This window comes from Dipodomys spectabilis, unplaced genomic scaffold (genome assembly GCF_019054845.1).
Source record: "Dipodomys spectabilis isolate Male_0828 unplaced genomic scaffold, ASM1905484v1 ptg000092l, whole genome shotgun sequence".
Taxonomy (NCBI): domain Eukaryota; kingdom Metazoa; phylum Chordata; class Mammalia; order Rodentia; family Heteromyidae; genus Dipodomys; species Dipodomys spectabilis.
In genome coordinates, this window is record NW_024870769.1 from 14,789,964 (window position 1) to 14,809,987 (window position 20,024).

Sequence of the window (20,024 nt, forward strand, 5' to 3'; positions counted from 1 at the left end):
ATATGTATAGATATAGCTATAGATATATATCTATCTATACATGTATCTACATATCTATACATAGTATAGTATATGTATTGTATATGTATTGGATATATCTACAAGTCTATACATAGTACACAACATACATATGTATATATGCATACATGTACTATGTATAGGATATAGAAACACATAGTATATATATATATACTATAGTATATATATAGTGTATATATACATATGTATATAAGTGTATACATATGCATATACATACACATTGTGCTAGTATATGGTACTAGCATATATATATATTACGATGCTAGTATCTATATCCATATTATATAGTATATATAGAGATATATATACTATACATATAGATAGTATAGATAGTATATATATATATGTCTATATCTATAATATATAGATACATGTATATACATGTATACACACTATAAGGTGCATCAAAAGGTATAGTTAGAAAAAGAAATGTGCGGGGGCTGGGAAGGTGGCTCAGTGGTAGAGCGATTGCCTTGCACGCTCGAGGCCCTGGGTTCGATTCCTCAGCACCACATAAGCAAAAAGAAAAAAGCCGGAAGTGGCGTTGTGGCTCAAGTGGTAGAGCGCTAGCCTTGAGCTGAAGAGCTGAGGGACAGCGCCCAGGCCCAGAGTTCAGGCCCCACGACCGGACCCAAAAAAAAAAAAAAAAAAATGTGCGGATGATTGCCATGATCACCGTATGAAAACTAGAAATTTATATGCAAGCTTATTTAGTGCTGAATTTTGTAGTTGGTCTCAGAGGAAAACCAGGATTTCCAGGAAGTACTTCCACTCACCTGGCCCAGGTGGGATAGTTAGGTCCCCACACACCTGCGGCATGCCACGGACCTCCAGTCACAGGTTGAGTAAGAAACCTACATGTCCACTTCCTCCCGTATGACGCAATGCATAGTGGGAAATGTAGTCTCCTCTCGGGCACAGAACCATTGGGCGGGGCTCTTTCAGGCTCCTCCCGTGCTTGCGCTTCCGCGCCCATTTAGGGCATCTTCCGCTCAGAAATTCCGGTTCCTGGCGTTGTGCCGCGCTCCTGGGAAGTTTCCGAAGTAAAGTTCAGTGTTGTGAGTGCCGGAGCCCGGGTGGCAAGAGGCCCCGCCGTGCCTGGCGAACCTGGGGACCTGAAATGTGAGTGGATGGCAGGCTGGCAGGAAAACGGGCTGCAGGCGGCAGCTGGAGCCGGGCGGGTGGCCTGGAGGCTCCACGCACTGCTGGGTCCCTCCGGTCTGGGTGACTGTGCCTGGGGTCGTGATTGCTTTGTCAGAGTCGGTTCTGCCAGAGTCAGTGTCCTTCCAGGTGCCGGAACCTAGCTGGCTCGGGAAGGCTCGCGGGCAGGCTAGAAGGTTGTCCAGACTAGGAGAGCTGGGGAGGCCTGCGCTTCTGTTCCACGCCTGATTCTGCTGTGAACCGAGGTGACATCCTCATTGCTCTTGCCCTGCTGAAAGATGGACGCAGTCACAACTGTAGTGCAGTTGTGAAATGTGTGTTGGACGAGTCATGTGATATGGCTGTGGAATTACCGTGGTTCTGTGTTGTTTCTTCTAGGAACGTTTCTAATTCCCTCCTACACCACGTAACCCGCTTAGCACTCCTGGCTCCAGTTTACACATGTTTGTACACGACCTAGTTTCTAGAGAAAGTTGTTTATAGGATATTGGAGAACTGGCTGATGGACTTGTATTCTTTGGAATTAAGTAAGCATGGTAAATTTGAAGGAGGGCAGATTCTGAATAGGAGTGTGCATCCTGAAAGAACGAACACTTGCTATCCTAAAGGGCAGAGGCAGAGAAGCACAAGAAGGAAGGATCTCATTAACTTAGTAATTATTGCCGCTGCTTTCCATAGCACAAGATTCACGTGGGACTCTTCTGCAAAGCTCTCAACTCTCCAACTTGGCGAGAGGAGAAGTGAGCTAGACTGAGGATGAGCCAGAGCTGAATTCTCAGAGGGGTAGGAGGCAGTGGTTTGTGGTTTGTAGTGGAGAGACACCTTGTCACACCTGAAAGAATCTGTCTCTACAAGTACCCTAATTCCAGTCTATTGATTCAGTCAACTCCAGTATCATTTCTAGAATGCAAGCTCTCTCAAACGTATCTTGTTATTAAATATGCCTTTTAGAGATGTATTGGTATTTGGTTTTACCTGATGATTTGTCTGACAATTCAGGAAATGCTTGCTAGGGACCTTCATGCTTTATAACAAAAATGATAAAATAAAACTTAAGTTGATATAGCTAGCTCAAGATTGTATGGTTTGTAGATGTTAAGTAACCCGAAGATTTAGCTAGTGTTACCCATTTTGTTAAAATCTCTCAAAAGTAGTATTTTTTCAGTTTAGGGATTTTTTTTGGGGGGGGGGGTCAGTCATGGGGCCTGAACTCTGGGCCTGGGCGCTGTCCCTCAGCTCTTCAGCTCAAGGCTAGCGCTCTACCACTTGAGCCACAGCGCTTTCTTTTTCTCCACAGCTTTTTTCTTTTTGCTTATGTGGTGCTGAGGAATCAAACCCAGGGCCTCAGGCATGCAAGACAAGCACTCTACCACTGAGCCACCTTCCCAGCCCCTAGGGATTTTTTTTTGAAGAGAGGGAGGTGATTGAAGTCAATGTATCACAAACATTGCTTCAAAATACTTTACTTGAAATATGTTGATTTTATTTCCTTTCTTTTTTTCTTTTCTTGTCTTTTTTTTTGTCATTCATGGGGCTTGAACTCTGGGCCTCGGCGCTGTCCCTGAGCTCTTCAGCTTTAGGCTAGTACTCTACCACTTGAGCCAGTGCCACTTCGGTTTTCTTGTGGTTCATTGGAGATAAGAGTCTCATGGTCTTTCCTGCCTGGGCTGGCTTTGAACCTCAATCCTCAAATCTCAGCCTCCTGAGTAGCTAGGATTACAGGCATGAGCCCAGCGCCTGGCTAACGATTACATTTTTAAATGGGAATTCTGTAACATGAAACTAAAGTTTTTGCTGTATGGCTGTCCAGAATTGAAAACAAAATAAAAACACACTCCCCTATGAAATCTATGAAAATTCCAGTCCTCTAATTGAGATATTTAGCCTATAACAAATTTATTTTATTCTACTTATTTTTGTTGGTTGTGGAGGTTGAACTCACAGCCTGAGTGCTGTCTCTGAGCCTCTTTGTGTTCAAGGCTAGCCCTCTACCACAGTACCACTTCCAGCTTTTGAGTGGTTAATTAGAGATAAGAGTCTCACGGGGACTTTTTGCCCAGGTTGACTTCTAACTGCGATCCTCAGATCTCAGCTTCCTGAGTAGTTAGGATTACAGGTGTGAGCCAACAGTGCCCATCTATTTTATGTTTTGTGAAGTTAAAAAAAATCTTTATTGTGATGGAGAAAATGTTAAGACTAAAATGCATATGTTGCTTTTTATTTTATTTCGTTTTTTATCGGTTGTGGGGCTTGAACTCTGGGCTTGGGCGCTGTCCTTGTGCTCTTCAGCTCAAGGCAAGCGCTCTACCGCTTGAGCCACAGCACCACTTCCCACATGTTCCTTTTTAATGATTCACTTAGTGTTTACTACTAGCAGCAACCTCAGTGAATTCCCCATAATAGACTTTCATGATGATTTGGATTTTTCCTCCTTGTGGCTGGAAAGTTCACTTCATATTATCCCAAAACTTTGTCTCCTACATGATTTTGTTTAAAAAACACAGAGGTGTGGATGATATCAGCATTTCCTATGTAGTAAACCACCCAGCACATACGGCCCATGATAGAGCATATGGAGAGGAAAGAAGGAAAGAAAGAAAGGGAATGGATGCAGTGAGGAAGGCAGGGAAGTATGGAACAGAGATAAGAAGGAAGGAAGGTATTTTGAGAAAAAGTGATCTTTTTGATCCAAGTGGGTTGCTTAAAAGTTCTTGACTTGTGCCGGGCACCGGTGGCTCACGCCTGTAAGCCTAGCTACTAAGGAGGCTGAGATATGAGGATCACAGTTCAAAGCCAGCCCAGGCAGGAAAGTCCAAGAGCCAGCAGAAATTACTAGTGATAGCATCCAAAACCAACCATCCTGAGTAAGGAAACCAGATGATTAAGGCCTAATCTTCTAAAGAAACAATCCTAACAGAAATGGAATAATGAGTCCAGCCAAAAATATAGCTCCACAAAACTTTAAACAAGTGAAATGGCGGGATGTTTCGCTGTGTGTGCTGGCTCCTGTATATCCAGCAGAATAGCAAGGTTCTTCACAGTATAATTGTGTTCAGGGAGGAGGCAGTAAGGAATTTTTCAAACTTTTGTTCCCATATTCATTGATATACGTTTGCCTAAAGCAAGTTAAATGGCAAATCCAGACCAAATGCTTCAGGCTACTTTGGGTAGAGAAAGATATGCTATCTGGGAGCCATTATTGGAAGAGGAAGCCACAAGAAATATATATTCTATATATTTTTTCCCTAAATTCTGAGTGAAAAATGCTAAGTTGTAACAAACATGCTTTCCCTGATACTTAAGTATTCCAAAACAGAGTGAAATATTCAATAGAGTCTTATGTGATATCCTTACATTAACAGGAAAATAACTCATACTTTCCTAAGTGCATTTCTGTAATTATTAATATCAATAAAGATATTGTATCTTTCTTTGATTTATATTATTTATTTTTGAGGGAACATTAATTGTTCCCTCATCTAGAAATAAATTACATTTATGATATCTACCAATTAATGTTCTGTGGATACATGTTTAATGGAGAATATATTGTGTCTACTTCAGCCATGAAAGGGTCTTCTCCCACAGGAAGGTCTTTTTTTTTTTTTTTTCCCCTTCCCGTGTGTAGTGTCTTGAGCAAGAATCTGGGACAAAGCCACATTGGCTCTTTCCTGACTCCATTTTATTTGCCTTCTCTCCCAGCTATACTCTCAAAATCTTCTCTACATTGTCAACAGCAACAGAAAAATGAATGGATCTCTGGTGAGTTGCTTTCATTTATTTCTTTGCTTTTTAGGAACTTTTAATAAACTTAGTGGGGTCCAAGAATTAAAATGGAAAAATAGAAAAGATTTAGTCTCAGGAAAAATGTTCATAAATAAAATAAAGATGGCTTGTAGATTTAACAGATTATGAAATCTTGAGTCAGTTTAAGTTGAGTGCAAATTTATCTCAAATTTGTTTTCCATGTTTCTGATGTGAGAAAGAGTAGTTATACATAATCCAGTGACACCTAGGAACTCAGCATGCTAACATCTTATGGAATGCAAATATTTGTTGGCCATTGGTCTGAAAAATCATCCTCATTCATTATACAATAAACTATCTTAATGATGTTAAACTGTGTTAGTGACATTTTTCTGGAATTATTGAATTAATGTGATCCCAAACATCTCTGAATGTTAGAGTCCTGAGTAAGCTATATACTCAAATGACTGTCCACACATAACCCTTGGTTGGTGTGTATTTTCTGTAAGGAATGCAACTGATTGCATAGAGTTGCATGTTTTTCCAAAAGCTCATTAGTGACTTAAATTACAGTCTTTTTAGTGTTGTTTTTTTAACTTGAACTTATGCTATATTTGATGATGTTGTCTATGGCCTTTCTGTGTGTGTGTGTGTGTGTGTGTGTGTGTGTGTGTGTGTGTGTGTGTGTGTGTGTGTTGCAGGTCATGGGGCCTGAACTCTGGGCCTAGGCTCTGCCCCTCAGCTTTTCAGCTCAAGGCTAGCACTGTACCACTTGAGCCATAGCACTACTTCTGGTTTTCTGTTGGTTTATTGGAGATAAGAGCCTCATGGACTTTCCTGCCTGGGCTGGCTTTGAACTGTGATCCTCATATCTCAGCCTCCTTAGTAGCTAGGCTTACAGGCGTGAGCCACCGGTGCCCGGCACAAGTCAAGAACTTTTAAGCAACCCACTTGGATCAAAAAGATCACTTTTTCTCAAAATACCTTCCTTCCTTCTTATCTCTGTTCCATACTTCCCTGCCTTCCTCACTGCATCCATCCCCTTTCTTTCTTTCCTTCTTTCCTCTCCATATGCTCTATCATGGGCCGACTTCTTCTCACTCCAGTTTTCCTTCTCTTAGGACACTTTCTGAACTGACTTTCTCTTATATCTTATATAAGAAAATCACTAAAGTTACCATCTGCAATCAAATAGATTTTTCCTAATTTCATTCTATTAGGTCTAACCTCATTTAATGTGATGCTGCTTTTTTTTTGCTTGCTCTTCTCACATTATTGAATATTTTCATCCATTGGATGTATAAGAACAGAAGCTGAAGCCAGGCGCTGGTGGCTCACGCCTGTAATCCTAGCTACTCAGGAGGCTGAGATCTGAGGATCGCGGTTCAAAGCCAGCCCGGGCAGGAAAGACCGTGAGACTCCTATCTCCAATAAACCACCAGAAAACCGGAAGTGGCGCTGTAGCTCAAGTGGTAGAGCGCTCGCCTTGAGCTGAAGAGCTGAGCGACAGCGCCCAGGCTTAGCGTTCAAGCCCCACGACCGACAAAAAAAAAAAAGAACAGAAGTTGATAGTTCTGGTAAACTATTGACTTGGTTTATTACATTAGAGGTGTCACTGTTCACAAATCTGGAGGACATTTACTCAGTAATAAGGTTTGGGCTCTCAGGAACTCTGCTTTGAGCCAATATTTATGGCAACATCTCCTTAGAACTCTGCTGGGTGAAAGCATTTAGGAGTTAGTGGAACACATTTGTAATGCAGTCAATGAAAAGTTATACAAGGATAAAATCAAAATGCATAGAGTCTTAACAACTTTTATCTCTATCCTGTGTATTTGTTCATAACTGTTCAAAGTTTGTATTATGTCATTGCATTTCCACTAACTTTGACAACATGTTTTTCAAATTCTATTTCTCTCTCTCTTTTTTTTGGGGGGGGGGGTCCAGTTGTGGGGCCTGAACTCTGGGCCTGGGTGCTGTTCCTCAGCTCTTCAGCTCAAGGCTAGCACTCTACTACTTGAGCCACAGCGCCACTTCCGGCTTTTTTCTTTTTGCTTAAAATAGTGCTGAGGAATCGAGCCCAGGGCCTCAGGCATGCAAGGCAAGCGCTCTACCACTGAGCCACCTTCCCAGCCCTTCTCTCTCTTTTTTGCTGCCAGTCCTGGGGCTTAAGCTCACAGCTGGACACTGCCCTTAATACTCTCCCACTTGAGCCATGGCTCCACTTTCAGCTTTCCGCTGTTTAATTGGAGATGAGAGTCTCATGGACGTTTCTGTCTGGGCTGAATTCAAACTGCCGCTCTCAGCTCTCAGCCTCCTGACTTGCCATCATTGCAGATGTGAGCCACTGATGCCCTTCTTTCAAACTCTTCTAAATTGCTTTTTTTCTTTTTCCTTTGTAATTTCCATTAATTACTTAAAGTCAATAAGGAAAATAGATACATACATCACATATATTTCTGATATAATTCCTATAACCTAAAATTTGTCACATTACTCTTTCAGTGTTGTTTTTTTGTTTTTAATCAGTCATGGGTCTTGAACTCTAGGCCTAAGCACTGTCCCTCAACTCTTCAGCTCAAGGCTAACACTCTGCCACTTGAGCCATAGCACCACTTCTGGTTTTCTGGTGGTTTATTGGAGATAAGAGTCTCATGGACTTTCCTGCCTGGGCTGACTTTGACCTGTGATCCTCGGATCTCAGCCCCCTTAGTAGCTAGGATTACAGGCAAGAGCCACTGGTGCCCGGCTTATGTTAATTTGAAGACAGGTTTGCTGTGTAGTACAAGTTCTTTTGTTTTGTTGTTTTGTTTTCTTTTTTTTTTTGTGTTTTTGTTGGTCGTGGGGCTTGAACTCTGGGTCTGAGCTCTTCAGCTCAAGGCAAGTGCTCTACCACTTGAGCCACAGTGCCACTTCTGGTTTTCTGGTGGTTTATTGCAGATAAGAGTCTCACGGACTTTCTTGCCCAGGCTAGCTATGAACCATGATCCTCAGATCTTAGCCTTCTGAGTAGCTAGGATTACAGGCATGAGCCACCAGCTCCTGGCAAAGCTTTTCTTAACTTGATAACAAGCATAGGCTGGTTTGTAATCTTGCTTCAAACTCCCATATTCATGGATTTTAGGCATTTATTTCCATGTCTGGCAACATTATCATCATCATCATCATCATCATCATTATCTGAATCTTGGACTTGACCTCAGGATCTGACCCTGATTTTTGGCTGGGTTTTACCATGTGAGCCATGCCTCCAATCCCACTATTCTTAAATGTACAGTTTATTGATATTGCATATATTATATTGTTGTGCAACCTCCTCTTCCATAATGTTTTTCTATAATATTTTTCTTCTTCCTTGTATGAAGCTGTATATATTCATGAAATATGCAGTTCCCATTCTACCCCAGTCTCTTGCGATCATCATTCTACTTTTTTGTCTCTATGCATTTGTTGACCCTGGGAACCTCAGTACAGGAAATTCTACCATGGCTGTTCTTTGTGTGTGTGAGAGAGGGTGGGAGGGCAGGGGTGAGTGAGAGAGGGAAAGTGGGGATAGGGGAGAAGAGTGAGGGGTCATGTGTGCCAGTCTTGGCATTTGATCTTAGGGACTTTCCTTGAACTTTCCTCAAGGCTAGCATGCTACCACTTCAACAACAACTCTACATATATCTTTTTTAGTAGTTAATTGGAGGTAAGAGTCTCAGAGACTCTGCTACCCAGACCGCCTCCAAATCACAATCCTCAAATCTCAGCCAGGAATACAGGTTTGAAGCACTGGCACGCAACTTAACATGGCTGTCCTTTTGTGACTTGTGTGTTTTTTTTAGCTAATTGTGTTCATGATTCATCAATGCTATAGCATGTATTAGAATTTCATTTCTTTTTAAAAATCTATCTATTGGTGGATGAGTGGTTTGTTTCTGTCTTTGGTTATTGTAATTGCTATGAAATTATTCTCCCAATACCTGTTCAAACCCCTGCTTTCTCTTTGGTTGGATACAAAGCTAGAACTGCTAAACCATATTTCTGTGTACTTCTATATTTAGTTCTTGTTAGCGTCTTTGACCATTTTTCACTCCTGCCAGAAATCCACCAAATTTCATACTTTTCCACATCTCTGTCATAGTTTTGGAGTTTTTATTTTTAATGTATGCATAGTACTGACGTAAACTAGGCATTTCATTGTGATTTTTTATTTGAAAGTTTCTTTTGTTACTACTAATATTGAACACCTTTTAATTAACCATTTATCTATATTACTTTGGGAAGGTCTCTTCCCCATATTAAAATCCATTTTCTTTTTTTTTTTTTTTATTCCCCACCAGTCCTGGGGCTTGAATTCAGGGCGTGAGCACTATATCTGAGCTTTCTTTTGCTCAAGCCTAGCATTCTACCACCTGAAACACAGCACCACTTCTTTTCTGTTTATGTGGTACTGAGGAATTGAACCCAGGGTTCACCATTAAGCCACATTCCCAGCCCTTTATTTGTTTTTTTTTTTTTGTCGGTCATGGGGCTTGAACTCTGGGCCTGGGTGCTGTCCCTCAGCTCTTCAGCTCAAGGCGAGCGCTCTACCACTTGAGCCACAGTGCCACTTCCCCTTTATTTGTTTTTGAGTTACAGAATTTTATTTTATAATCTTTTAAATGAATTCTGTTTATTAATCTATTAAGAGATATAAGCAAATATTTTTTCAAATTTCATAAATGCATTTGTCATTGGGCCTTTCATGTACCATATTTTAATTGTATATATTTGACCTTGTCTGTTTTTTTTTTCTTTTTGCTTATGTGGTTTCTGAGGAATCGAACCCAGGGCCTCATGCATGCAAGGCAAGTGCTCTACTACTGAGCCACCTTCCCAGCCCCCTTGTCTGGTTTTTGTACCATGCACTTTTGGTGTTATATCCAAGAAATAATTGTCAAATTTAATGAAACTCTTTCTTCTTCATACTGTTTTTTTGTTTTTTGTTTTTTGTTTTTTTTGTTGATCTTAGGGGCTGAACTCTAGGCCTGGGCACTGTCCCTCAGCTCTTCAGCTCAAGGCTACCACTTGAGCCACAGCGCCACTTCTGACTTTTTTCTGCTTATGTGGTGCTGAGGAATCAAACCCAGGACCTCATGCATGCGAAGCAAGCACCCTACCACGTCCCAGCCAGTTCATCATTAATTTAATACTACAATAAAACAGGATTATTGTTAGTGGTTTATGTAGAAATTTATATCCAACCTAACCTACAATAGTCCATGTTTCAAAGAAACTGCTATCTTTCATCTCTAATAATTTTAACTGTTTTCTTCTGATAGGTTTTCTTTAGTAAGTAAATTGGCAAGTCTAGTCCATCTCCAAGGAGGAATTTATTTTCACCTCAAAGGTGGAAAAATTGAGTTTGTTGCCACCATGAATGAAAAATAAATGCCATTATTACAATTCATTGTGCTCTGGACCCATCCTAATTTCTCTGCAAGGTTTTTGAATCATAGATTATTAGGAATATGTATGTAATTATGATGTATTTGCAAGTTATGGTTCTCCTTGTTGATTTGTACTTCTCAGGGAATATACTCACTACATTTTGCCTAGGGATTTATTTTCACTTTCAGTGTGTCTTAGTAAATGTAACACACAATGCTTGATGAACAACAGTGACATCAAAACAATGTTATCTATGTGTGTGTTCCTGCTGTTGTTTTTTGTTTAGTTGTTCTATTGGTAATTGAGAAATATTAATTATCCAATTGTATTCAATGTTAAAACAATCCCTTTTTATTTTATTTTATTTTATTTTTTTGTCAGTCATGGAGCTTGAACTCTGGGCCTGGGCGCTGTCCCGCAGCTCTTCAGCTCAAGGCTAGCGCTCTACCACTTGAGCTACAGCGCCACTTCTGGTTTTCTAGTGGTTTATTGGAGATAGGAGTCTCATGGTCTTTCCTGCCAGGGCTGGCTTCGAACCGTGATCCTCAGATATCAGCCTCCTGAGTAGCTAGGATTACAGGCGTGAGCTACCAGCACCCAGCTAACAATCCCTTTTTAATTCCATGGCTTTGTTGCATGTTTTGGGAGAGTTTGTTTTTAAGCATATAACTTGTATTATTCTGATGTATGATTTGTATGTTATTATTATGTCTCTATCTGTGGTCATACAGTTTGTGTGGACATTTGTTTCCTTTCCTACTATCTTTATTTGAGCTTCTCACTATTGATTTTTGCTTATGTCACCTTTGTATTTGTTTATTTATTTTCATATCCTTTAGGTTATGCCTTTGTGAGTAATATATTATTGAGTCTTTGATTTTTTTTTTTTTAGATTTTTTTTTTTGGTCATGCCAGATAATGCCTCTGTCTTTACTCCACTTACATTAAAATACTAATACAATTACATTTATATCTACCATTTTGCTACTTATTTTCTCCGTCTCAATCTGGTATTTTTTCCTTACTTCTTATCTTTTTAGAGAGTGTTAACTGAATATTTCTAGCATAGTCCTCTCTGCGTATCCATAGGAATGGTTCCAAAAACCCTTACACAGAGGCTGGGAAGGTGGCTTAGTGGTAGAGCGCTTGCCTTGCATGCCTGAGGCCCTGGGTTCAATTCCTCAGCACCACATAAGCAAAAAGAAAAAAGCTGGAAGTGGCACTGTGGCTCAAGTGGTAGAGCGCTAGCCTTGAGCTGAAGAGCTGAGGGATAGCACCGAGGCTCAGAGTTCAGGCCCCACGACGGGACCCAAAAAAAATTAAAAAGAAATCCTTACACATACCAAAATAGATGCTCAAGTTCCTTATATAAAACTGTATTGTGATTTTATACAACCAGCACACATACATCTGTATACTTCAAATCACCTCTGAACTACCCCTGTTACTTAGTACAAATTAAATGCAATGCAAGTAGTTGCTATTTGGCATTTTTCAGGATATTATCACAATTTTTTTAAGTCTGTACATGTTCAGTAAGAAGCTATATATTTTAAAATTTTAAGATTGGGGGCTGGGAAGGTAGCTCAGTGGTAGAGCACTTGCCTTGCATGCATGAGGCCCTGGGTTCAATTCCTCAGCACCACATAAGCAAAAATAAAAAAGCCGGAAGTGGCGTTGTGGCTCAATTGGTAGAGCACTGGCCTTGAGCTGAAGAGCTGAGGGACAGCGCTCAGGCCCAGAGTTCAGGCCCCATGACCAGACACCTCCCCCCCCCCAAAAAAAAAAACGAAGAAGAAGAAGCAAAAACTGCAGGCAGCTTGTTCTTGAGGTCTCATTTCTATAACTTCAAGAAAATGTATTTCTCTCACCGTCTGTTTTGGTATGACAGCCATAGGAAAGTAAATATACTTAAGAGCACTGTCGTACTGCATCATAGTGTATAGGTACTTTTTAAGGGAATAGTTCCATATATAAGCTTGATCTTTTATACATTTAAAGATATTGGTGATATTATAGATTTGAACTTAGAGCATGATACATACAAGGCAAGTACTATAGCAATTACATATTTGATCTGTAGCCCCAGTTCTTGTACTTTTGTTTTTAATACATGCATGTATGTAAATATTGAATCTTCATTTATGTGAGTTACCTATAGTCTATTGTCTTTGTTGTTGTTGTTGTTGTTAGTCATGGGGCTTAAATGCTGGGCTTGGGTGCTGTCCCTGCATTTTTCAGCTCAAGGCTAGCATTCTACCACTTGAGCCACAGCACCACTTCCAGTTTTCTGGTGTTTAATTGGAGATAAGAGTTTCCTGGAGGGCTGGGAAGGTGGCTCAGTGGTAGAGCACTTGCTTCGCATGCATGAGGCCCTGGGTTCCATTCCTCAGCACCACATAAGCAAAATGAAAAGAGCCGGAAGTGGCACTGTGGCTCAAGTGGTAGAGCACTAGCCTTGAGCTGAAGAGCTGAGGGACAGCTCCCAGGCCCAGAGTTCAGGACCCACAACCGAACCCAAAAAAAAAAAAAGTTTCGTGGACTTTCTTGCCGGGGCTGACTTTGAACCATGATCCTCAGATTTCAGCCTTCTGAGTAGCTAGGATTACAGGCATGAGCCACCAGCACCTGGGTCTATTGTCATTTTTACTTGAAGCCATCATTTAAAAAATTACATAAAACAAATATATATGTACCTGTGTATGTGTATGTTTGGATGTGTGTGTATGTGTGTAGATGTTCTTTTATACTTACTGACAGATCTGGTCCTGGTCCCATCAGTATGTCTAAGTTTGCACCTTTTGTCATTTTCTAAGCAGGACAATTTCGTGTAGCACTCTGGGAGTGCAAGTATACTGCTGATCTTTATCTGAAAATATGTTCAACCTACATTATTAGAATAGCTCCTCTGGGCAGAAGATTGTGAATTGAAGGTTGTGTTCTGTGAACCCTTTACAGATATATTTCCTTTCTGTGTGTTTTGGGTCAGCATTTATTTCTAATGTTGCTAAACATAGCAAAAGTAGAAAGAGGGTTGGACATTCTTTCTTTGTAGTGAGACTCAGCATGGGAATAAAACTCTCCTTGTGCCCTGTGCACAACATATTAGTACCAAATTCTGTTGCATCCTCCTTTATTTTCTTCCAAAATTTTTTGATCAATTCCCCAATTTTACTTTTTTTTTTTTTCTTCTCTGCTGTGGGTAGTCATGTCTCACACTGCTTTCTTATATTCTGCTTTTTATTTCTTTCCATATCTCTTCCATCCTTCCAAGAGGAACTAGTAATGCATATATGGTCAAGGCACATTTTATTCCCTCTCATTTATGTTCTGTATTATAGATGGTGGGTAATGCAACCAGTTATTTAGTATTTAGCAATGACATATAAGGGAGGCCTCAAAACATCTTTAGGGATATACTAACAACAATGAGCACATAAAACTTAAGTAAAATTTTCTATGTCCTAAATCATTAGTAATCAATTTCTTGATTGCTGTTACTTTCTTTAACATTTAACATTTTTGATATGCTAATGCTTTCTTTAACATTTACCTGGACACTGTTTTTTTGATATGCTAATGTGGTATGCAACTCTTGTGATTGCCTGATGGAGCTCTGTATAGTTTAGATTCTAGGCATCTATTTGTAGTTGATGTCTTTAGTGCAGATCATTGGGTCCTGGAAGATAATTTTTACCTTATCTTCTCTTGCTAGCAACAAAAAACATTTCCTGATTGATAAGGGAAACTTTGCTTTAGTAATTTATAAGTTAGTATAGAGGCAGATATTTCTACTTGAACTTTACTTTTCCATACTGCATAGGTAACAGAGCAAGCTTGAACCATTTTATGCACGACAGAAACATACATGTAAAGGAATGAAATCCTCAGAGTTGGTTTTCTCATGACTCAGGGTTAATGACTTTTTGAAATGTGCTGTTTCAGGGGTTCGTATCCTTTGAGGATGTGTCTATGGACTTCAGCTGAGCCACCTTCCCAGCCCCCGTGGTGTACTTCTTAATCAAACTCCTCTTTAAAAACCTAACACTGTGGGGCTGGGAAGGTGGCTCAGTGGTAGAACACTTGACTTGCATGCATGAGGCCCTTGGTTCGATTCCTCAGCACCACATGAGCCGGAAGTGGTGCTGTGGTGCAAGTGGTATGGTGCAAGTGGTAGATCGCTAGCCTTGAGCTGAGGAGCTGAGGGACAGTGCCCAGGCCTAGAGTTCAGGCCCCACGACCTGACCCCCCCCCCAAAAAAAAAACAACTAACACTGGGGGGGAGGAGGGGGAGATGGGTAGGGACGGGAAGGGGAAACAATGGAGGAGGAAACAATGCTTGATAAAAATTGAACTCATTATCTTGCCCATGTAATTGTAACTCCTCTATACAGTATTTTCACAATAATAATAATAATAATGAAAGATTAAAAATTAGAGTTACATTTTACAATGGCTAACTGCTGGTTTTGCTTCTGTAAACTTGGTTGTGCTAGCACTGACCCTTCCCCTCCCTGGAAATAAAAAGTTTCGGAGTCTAGATGTCTGCCCTGGGACAAGCTCTGTAGTCGTAAAGAAAGAACTAACAAGTAAATTCCCCAAGTGGCCAAATGGGACCCAAGGAACAAAGAGTATGTTCCTCTGCATTCCTGTGTAAAAATTCTCGGTTTAGGGGGCTCAAGATAAGGACCATCCGGTGAGCCCAGCAAACTAGGCCAAATGTTAATCAATCACAAGCCTGTAACTATGTAAACTCCCCTCCAGGGTGACCACTCCCCCTAGACTTGCCCTGAACCAACTGTTTTACAAAGAGTGTTATAAACTTCCCGTGCAGGCTGGAGTATATGATAATTTTTAAGCTGAGCCAATCCTGGGGAGCCTGGGGTCTTATGCTAATCCTGTGGTTTTTGTCTTTAAAAGTGCCTGTAACTGCTTGGGGCTTCCTGTCTGCCCTGGACAGAGAGCCCGTTTCCGCAAACGTCAAATAAACTCCTCTTGCTTATTGCAGCTGCTGGCTTGAAGTCTTGGTTCTTGGGGTGCCCTCCCGTTGAAGGAAGCATCCCAGTGAGTCTGGGGTCTTTCAATAAAACCCTAACACTTATCTTTCTTCACCCTTACCTCCTCATGCATGTTCTTTCCTTGCCTAAAACCTTACAATCCATTAATCAGTTTAGTGGTTGAGAACAATTGTTTTAAGTGAAATGGGTTGTTTTTAAGGAGAGCAAAAACTGACTCCATCTTTAAGGCACTAAGAGCTGAGAATTAAAATAATGGTTTCAAGGGGCTGGGTAGGTGGCCCAGTGGTAGAGTGCTTGCCTTAAATGCCTGAAGGCCCTGGGTTTGATTCCTCAGCATCACATAAGCAAAAAGAAAAAAGCCGGAAGTGGCACTTGTGGCTCAAGTGGTGAAAGAGTAAAAATTAGAGTTACATTTTATAATTGCTAACTGCTGATTTTGCTTCTGTAAACTTGCTTATGCTAGCACTGACCCTTCCCCTCCCTAAAAATAAGTAAAAAGTTTCAGAGTCCAGATGCCGGCCCAGGACAAGGTCTGTGGTTAAAGATAAAGAACAAAAGAATATGTTTTTCTAAGTTCTTGTTTGAAAATTCCCCAAATGGGACCCAAGATAAGGACCATCTGGCGAGTCCAGCAAACTAGGTCAAACGTCAACCAATCACAAGCCTGTAACTATGTGAACTCCCCTCCAGGGTGACCGCTCCCCCTAGATTTGCCCTGAGCCAACCATTTTACGAAGAGTGTTACAAAGTTTCCTGCGTAGCAAAATGATTGCTGGAGTACACACTGACTTGTAGATGGACCAATCCAGGGGCACCTGGTGTCATATGCTAATCCTGTGGGTTTTTTTTTTTTTTAAGATTGAATGGATTATATTGGCAAAGAACGTAGCAAAACATCCAGAACACAGTGAATACCCACAGGTCTTGGCTCTCTTCCTTTCCCTCCCCTGCACCAGCTGCCTCTGCTCAGTGGACCATGAAAAGCCTGTGACGATGTCGCCAACTCAAAGATGAAGGCAGGGCTGGTGGGTCCCTGCTGAATGCCACAAGCCTCTCACTGGATGGATCTTTATCCTGAAGGGCCAGGACACCATTATTTGTGTGTCCCAGTCTTTGTCCTGAGTTAAGCCAGAAGAGGGACTATGTGATTCTTCTGTCAGCCTCTAGAGGGTGCTAGTCCTGTCCATCCTCTGCCATGAGAAGGTCCATGTCACCAACATCAAACACTCACTCCTGGCTTAGAAGGCTTGCCCACAGGACAGGAAAGAGGACATGGCTCCATTGTTTGGGGGAACAAGTAGTGATGTCTTACATGGCATGGATGGCCCAAGTCTTTGCAGTTACTGGAGAGCAGTAATCTGGCCAAAGGTTCCCAGAAGGCTCAAGTTTCCATACACAGCTCCGATCTCCATGCACAGGTCCTTGGAGACTTCCTAAGGCATAGTCCCTTCGAGGAACACTAGGAGGAGCTTTGACTTTTAGCTTTTTGATTTTGTCCATGATGCCACCTTCATTGTTCTTAATATCATGGACTATCTTTTGAAGTTGCGTTGGTATTCAGGTAAGGGGTTGGTTTATTCATTGTTGTGGCTGGCACCAGGCCATCTTGGTCCTCCACGCGGTGGGGAAAGGCCTGGGAAAGAGAGCTGGGAGAGCTGGGAAAGAGAGAGCTGGGAAAGAGAGAGAAGAGCTAGAAAAGAACAGAGAGAGTGCAGAGAGAGCTAGAAAAGAGCAGAGAGAGAGCAGAGAGCTAGAAAAGAGCAGAGATAATCCTGTGGTTTTTGTCTTTAAAAATACCTGTAACCGCTGCTCAGGGCTCTCTCCTGAACCGGGGTAGAGAGTCCGTTTGCACAAACGCTGAATAAACTCCTCTTGCTTGTTGCATCTACTGGTTTGGAATCTTGTTTTTTGGGGCGCCCTCCCGTAGACAAAAGTATCCCAGTGAGTCTGGGGTCTTTCAGTGGTAGAGCGCTAGCCTTGAACTTCATGAAGAGCTGAGGGACAGGGCCCAGGCCCAGAGTTCAGGCCCCATGACCGGACCCCCCCCCCCCCCAAAAAAAAAAAAAAACTGGTTTCTCACAAGCACCTCAGGATCAGGAAAGATGCTGTGTCTGTTGAGACTCTGGGAAATATGAGACGCTGGGAAAACTGTTTGGAAAGGCCCTCTGCTTATTGTGATAAGATTGTGTAATCTGCTTGACCACCTGCCTTGGGAAATGTGGGAGGTTAACTACAGGAAAACAGCCCAGCCACTACCTTTGCCCTTCCAGGAAGAAGCAGCCTTATCCCTGCCCCCACAAGTAAGAATATCTGCCTGCTTTGTGTGGGGACTGGCAAATTCACACACCAATTTAAACCACATGATAGGTTAGTTCAAACAGTTACTATGAGGCAGACTGTAACTCCACTGGCCACTATGCAATCTTTCTGCATGTGGCCAGGCTTGACCACGTGGTTTTTGGCCCTTAAAAACCCAAGTTTAGTCTGTGCTGCGTCCCTGGCCAGTCAGCTATCCACTTCCCCAATAAATTCATCTTTTTGCATGAGACTGTCTCTGCATAGTGGACTCTGGTGGTATGTGGAATCCCCTCCCCCAGACCCGGTAACAGTTACCATTAGAAAATTTAAGGCAAACGGAGACACAACTGTCACACTTCAGAACATACTGTTAGTGAAATGGGTCCCTTCCCATAGCTTAGTCCACTCCTTCCCTTCTCCACAGCTTAGCATGCTCCCTTCCTAGGCAACACCAGGCCCATGTAGTAAAGGCAGTAAATAATCATCTTCCAACCCCCTTTACCTTGGCATGGCACTTCTCTGGGGCAGCTACCACCATATAAGGCAACAAGAGCCCCTTAGAGTGACCTTCAGATCTTGGCAGTTGCAGGACCCTTATCTACCACTTGGATGGCAGCCATAAATCCTAGTCCGACATGATGAATGAAGCCCCTGGCCCACACCAGAGCCTTGGCCTGCTAGCCGTTTGTAGCCCTTCCTAAACCTCCTAGGTTATATAGGTCATCCCAGACAATAGCCTGTGTTTCTTCTTATGAAAGACCCTAGTATATGTTCTGCCACTAGGTCCCCCAGAGAACTTGCTGACCAACCCCCCCTTCCGCAAAACTAAGCCTCCACCAAAGAGGGCGAGGCAGGATGTTGTGGTTAAACCGTTAAACCGGGAATAGGGAACAAAAAGTCTCTGAGTTAACAATTAAAGGGCGAGTACAGACTCGCTAACTCAACTGCCTGTGGAAAGCCCCACCGCTAACCCCTAAGTGGACCTTGCCTAACCCGTTCGCCTGACTCAACCCTACCAATCCCCACCCTAAACATGACTCAAAATTAGCCAATCAACACCCTGTAACCATGCATCTCGCTTCTGTAACCCTGCTTCCAGCTGCCCATAAAAGAGGGTGCTCTCATGTGCCCCGGCGCGCAAGTCTCCCCATAGACTTTGTCGCCCCGGGTACCCGTGTATCCAAACAGGCCCCCAGCCACTGACCCGAACCTTGTGGATCTCGAGGTCGTGTGCACTGGGGAGCCTAGGCATGCCCGAATAAACCTCTTGCTGTTTGCATCCGCTCAAGTGGTCTCGTCGTTCCTTGGGAAAGGGTCTCTCTAGATTGAAAGGCACCCCACCCGGTCTGGGGGTCTTTCACTTATTCCTCCCTCATGAAAATGAGTCTTGCTGGCTTCCCTCTCCTGGCAATAAGCCTTGGCAATAAACCTTTCTTTGTTCTCTGTACGTGGATATCTGTGTGGTTCTCTGGCAAAGTCTATTAATCTTAATTTTGCTAACACATACTGTTAGGAAAAAGAAGATATGGAAATATTGCCTCCATTACCTTAATACAACTAGATACTTAAATAAATAAATTAAATTAAATCTTAAATAATAAATTATTATTTAAGATTGAATATTATTATTTAAAATTATTATTATTTAAGATTATTTTGTGCTGTGCCCACATTTGAATTTGTATTTGGTCTCACAACATCGCAGGGGAAAACCAGGATTTCCAGAAAGTACTTCCTCTCACCTGGCTCAGCTGGTAGAGTTAGGTCCTCAGCCAGCCCACAGAAAGCTAAGACATTAGATCTAACTCTGGGTAACAACTCTAAACGTCTGCTTCCACTAGTGTAGCGCAAAGCATAGTGGGAAATGTAGTCTTCCCCAGGCACAGACCCATTGGCAGGGCTCTTTCAGGCTCCTCCCATGCATGCGTCTCCCCGCCCACTCACGGTGTTTTCTGCTCAGGAATTCCGGTTTCTGGCGCTGAGCCAAGCTCCTGGGAAGTTTCTGGAGTGAAGTTCAGTGTTCTGAATGCCGGAGCCGGGGTGGCAAGAGGCCCTGCCGTGCCTGGCGAACCTGGGGACCTGAAATGTGAGTGGATGGCAGGCAGGCAGGAAAACGGGCTGCAGGCGGCAGCTGGAGCCGGGCGGGTAGCCTGGAGGCTCCACGCACTGCCGGGTCCCTCCGGTCTGGGTGACTGTGCCTGGGGTCGTGATTGCTTTGTCAGAGTCGGTTCTGCCAGAGTCAGTGTCCTTCCAGGTGCCGGAACCTAGCTGGCTCAGGAAGGCTCGCGGGCAGGCTAGAAGGTTGTCCAGACTAGGAGAGCTGGGGAGGCCTGCGCTTCTGTTCCA

The 20,024-nt window shown here is 42.5% G+C and overlaps 1 protein-coding gene across 1 annotated transcript in view; it reads left to right on the forward strand.

Annotated features, from left to right (window-relative positions):
• The first annotated feature begins 698 nt into the window (after nucleotides 1-698).
• LOC122112123 (zinc finger protein 268-like) overlaps nucleotides 699-20,024 on the forward strand; it is a 32,653-nt gene continuing 13,327 nt past the window's right edge. Inside the window, exons 1-3 of the mRNA XM_042684967.1 lie at nucleotides 699-716; nucleotides 1,020-1,161; nucleotides 4,903-4,962. Of these exons, the coding sequence (XP_042540901.1) occupies nucleotides 699-716; nucleotides 1,020-1,161; nucleotides 4,903-4,962 (220 nt within the window). The remainder of the gene's footprint in view (nucleotides 717-1,019; nucleotides 1,162-4,902; nucleotides 4,963-20,024) is intronic.